The 2,556-nt window shown below is 57.3% G+C and overlaps 1 protein-coding gene across 1 annotated transcript in view; it reads right to left on the reverse strand.

Moving 5' to 3' along the window:
• Positions 1–780: 780 nt before the first annotated feature.
• The window catches only part of LOC104530435 (ankyrin-1-like), a 3,363-nt gene continuing 1,587 nt past the window's right edge, over positions 781–2,556 (reverse strand). The window contains exon 4 of the mRNA XM_010175010.1: positions 781–1,031. Coding sequence (XP_010173312.1) covers positions 1,005–1,031 — 27 coding nt within the window. The 3' untranslated portion in view covers positions 781–1,004. The remainder of the gene's footprint in view (positions 1,032–2,556) is intronic.

Raw genomic sequence — 2,556 nt, forward strand, 5'->3', positions numbered from 1 at the left:
CTCCTGCAGCCTCCCAGCTCTGTTCACCAGACCTGCTCACATACTCCAAAGGTTTTGCCCATCCTGCAGCCTGAAGAGGTATTTGGGAGCAGGGCTGTTAGTGCTTTGTACATACTGCCAGAGTGTCCCTAGGGGTTTGCATAGTATTTATTGGTTCATATACACAAGGCTGATTGCTGTACAGTTTACACTTTCAACACAAGTAACGAGCTCAGTGGTCAGACCAGAGCCCTGCCTTGGCGGGAGACACTGCACCTGCCATCCTGCAGCCTGAAGAGGTATTTGGGAGCAGGGCTGTTAGTGCTTTGTACATACTGCCAGAGTGTCCCTAGGGGTTTGCATAGTATTTATTGGTTCATATACACAAGGCTGATTGCTGTACAGTTTACACTTTCAACACAAGTAACGAGCTCAGTGGTCAGACCAGAGCCCTGCCTTGGCGGGAGACACTGCACCTGCCAGGGTGCCCAGGGCAGTTGTGCTCCCTGCAACCCTCCTCTCACACCCCCTAGCAACTGCCGCCCTCCCCATAACCCAGCACTCACAGAGGGATGAGAAGAAGTCCAGCAGAGGCAGCACAGGCGATGTCAAGCCCCTCTCCTTCTGTGGTGAGCAGCACTGTGCTGCCCCAGCTTCCCTCTGGCAGCCGGAGCACGGGGATGCATTTACACATGCGAACACGCAAGGGTAGAGTCTCCTTCGCTCTCATTCTCTGCCAGTCCCGCTCTTGCCTCCCAGAGGAGCTGAGAGGATGCCCCTGGTTCGTGCTGCTGTCTCTGGGCTCCTGGCAGCAGCGGGGCAGGGCCAGAGGCCCCTCTGTCAGTTTTAAGTACTGTAGCTCATGCGTCTTGCAATCAGTCAGTCATGCGGATAGGACGGTAAGTATGTCTCATACGGAAATCATGCCATTAGCCTATAGAAACATGTACAGCCAGCCCTGCTCCCCTCCACTCTCTGCTTTCCTCTCCTCTCTTCTCAAGTATGTGTCAGAACATGTGTGGAATTCAGTGGTTTGGTGTTGAGGTGAGATCCTGGAGAGACACAGAGAGAGACAGAGCTGGGATTACCAGGCATTCATGGTGGCACAGCCAGGAGAAAGGGTGGGGGCAGCCGGGTACATGGTAGTCCCAGCCCCTTCTGCACCCTGTGCTTGTCCCACATGCACCCATCCTGTCCAGCTACCACAAGACAAGTTTTGGGGGGTGTCAGAGAGACAGCAACAGAGCACCAGTAAGTGCCCTTCCTGGAACCAGTGGCAATGGCATAGATTGCATTGGTGGTGCTGTCCCAGCTGTAGAGAGCAGCAACAAGCAGGAGCAGAGCTGCATCAAAGGCAGCATGGCACCGGGAAGGAGCTGGGAGGGCTGCTGTAGGCTCTGGGGTAGATGAGGCCAGCCCTGAGCCCCCAGCCCCAACTAGGGTGACCGACTGCACCTCACTCTCCCAGCACTGGGGAAGACCCCATGCATCCCTAATGCACACTCTGGGGTACTTTCACATGCTATGGAAAACAGCAAGAGCAAAGCAGCAGGACCACTGCCCCAAAGAGGGGCAGACCCCCTGTCTGGGCTGTGGGGCGAGCACTAGGTGTGGGGACACCACAAATGTGTGTCCACAAGCACAAACCTCTTCTGTCATGCACCCACTAGCACAGAGCCCACTAACACAACGGAGAGAGGATGGAGGGGGAGGACAGACAGACAGACACAGCCATGCACGTACAGGCCAGAGGACTGACCGCCCCTGCTTGGCAGCCTCCTCCCTGGCTCAGGCAGTGCCTAGCAGCTGGTGAGCATGCGTGAGGCACCCAAGTGCTGCACTGCCAGCCCCGCAGCGAGTGTGCAGAGAACAGTGATGCAGCTGGGTCCACGTGCTGTGCCAAGCACCCTGCCTTGGGCCTGGTCTGTGCAGGGAATGCACAAGACTCAAGTGATGATCCAGAGCTCATGCTGGGGATCAATGGAACAAATGTCCTGGGCCAAAGACAGGTCCCCTGCCCTTGACCCCTACAAGCATCATGTTCCTGCATCCCATCACTCCTGCATCCCTGCTGCGCTGATGTCCACCAGCAGCACCCTGCCATGGCCTGCACTCCCTTTCCTGGCCACGGAAGCTTTGGCAGACCTCACTGCCACAATGTGGGGCGGGCAGGGGCAGCCGCTCCCTCTCCCTCTGCTGCGAGCAGAGGCAGCAGACTATGACCAGCAGAACTGTGACACCCCTCACCTGGCTCACAGCTCTGCCAGGGCAAGGGGAGGCAGGGGCACCAGGCTCCAAGGGCTGGTCACATCTGCCACAAAGCTGCATAGTTAGTACTCGTGCATGAAAGGGACAGCTCTGCTCAGACCCACACCAATGCTATTGGCTCCCTGGAGTGGTTTTGGACAAAGATCATTCCTCTGCTGCAGCCCAGCATCATCAGAAGTAACAGCCCCGTTTGCCCCGTCACTGGGACCGTTAGCCCAGGTACCCAGATGCTGTGAGTGCAGCAGCAGCCCCTGGCACTGTGGCCACAGCGTGGTGCTGAGCACAGAGGCTGACACAGGGCCAGAGGCT

Source organism: Antrostomus carolinensis, unplaced genomic scaffold (genome assembly GCF_000700745.2).
Source record: "Antrostomus carolinensis isolate BGI_N321 unplaced genomic scaffold, ASM70074v2 scaffold27639, whole genome shotgun sequence".
Classification (NCBI taxonomy): Eukaryota; Metazoa; Chordata; class Aves; order Caprimulgiformes; family Caprimulgidae; genus Antrostomus; species Antrostomus carolinensis.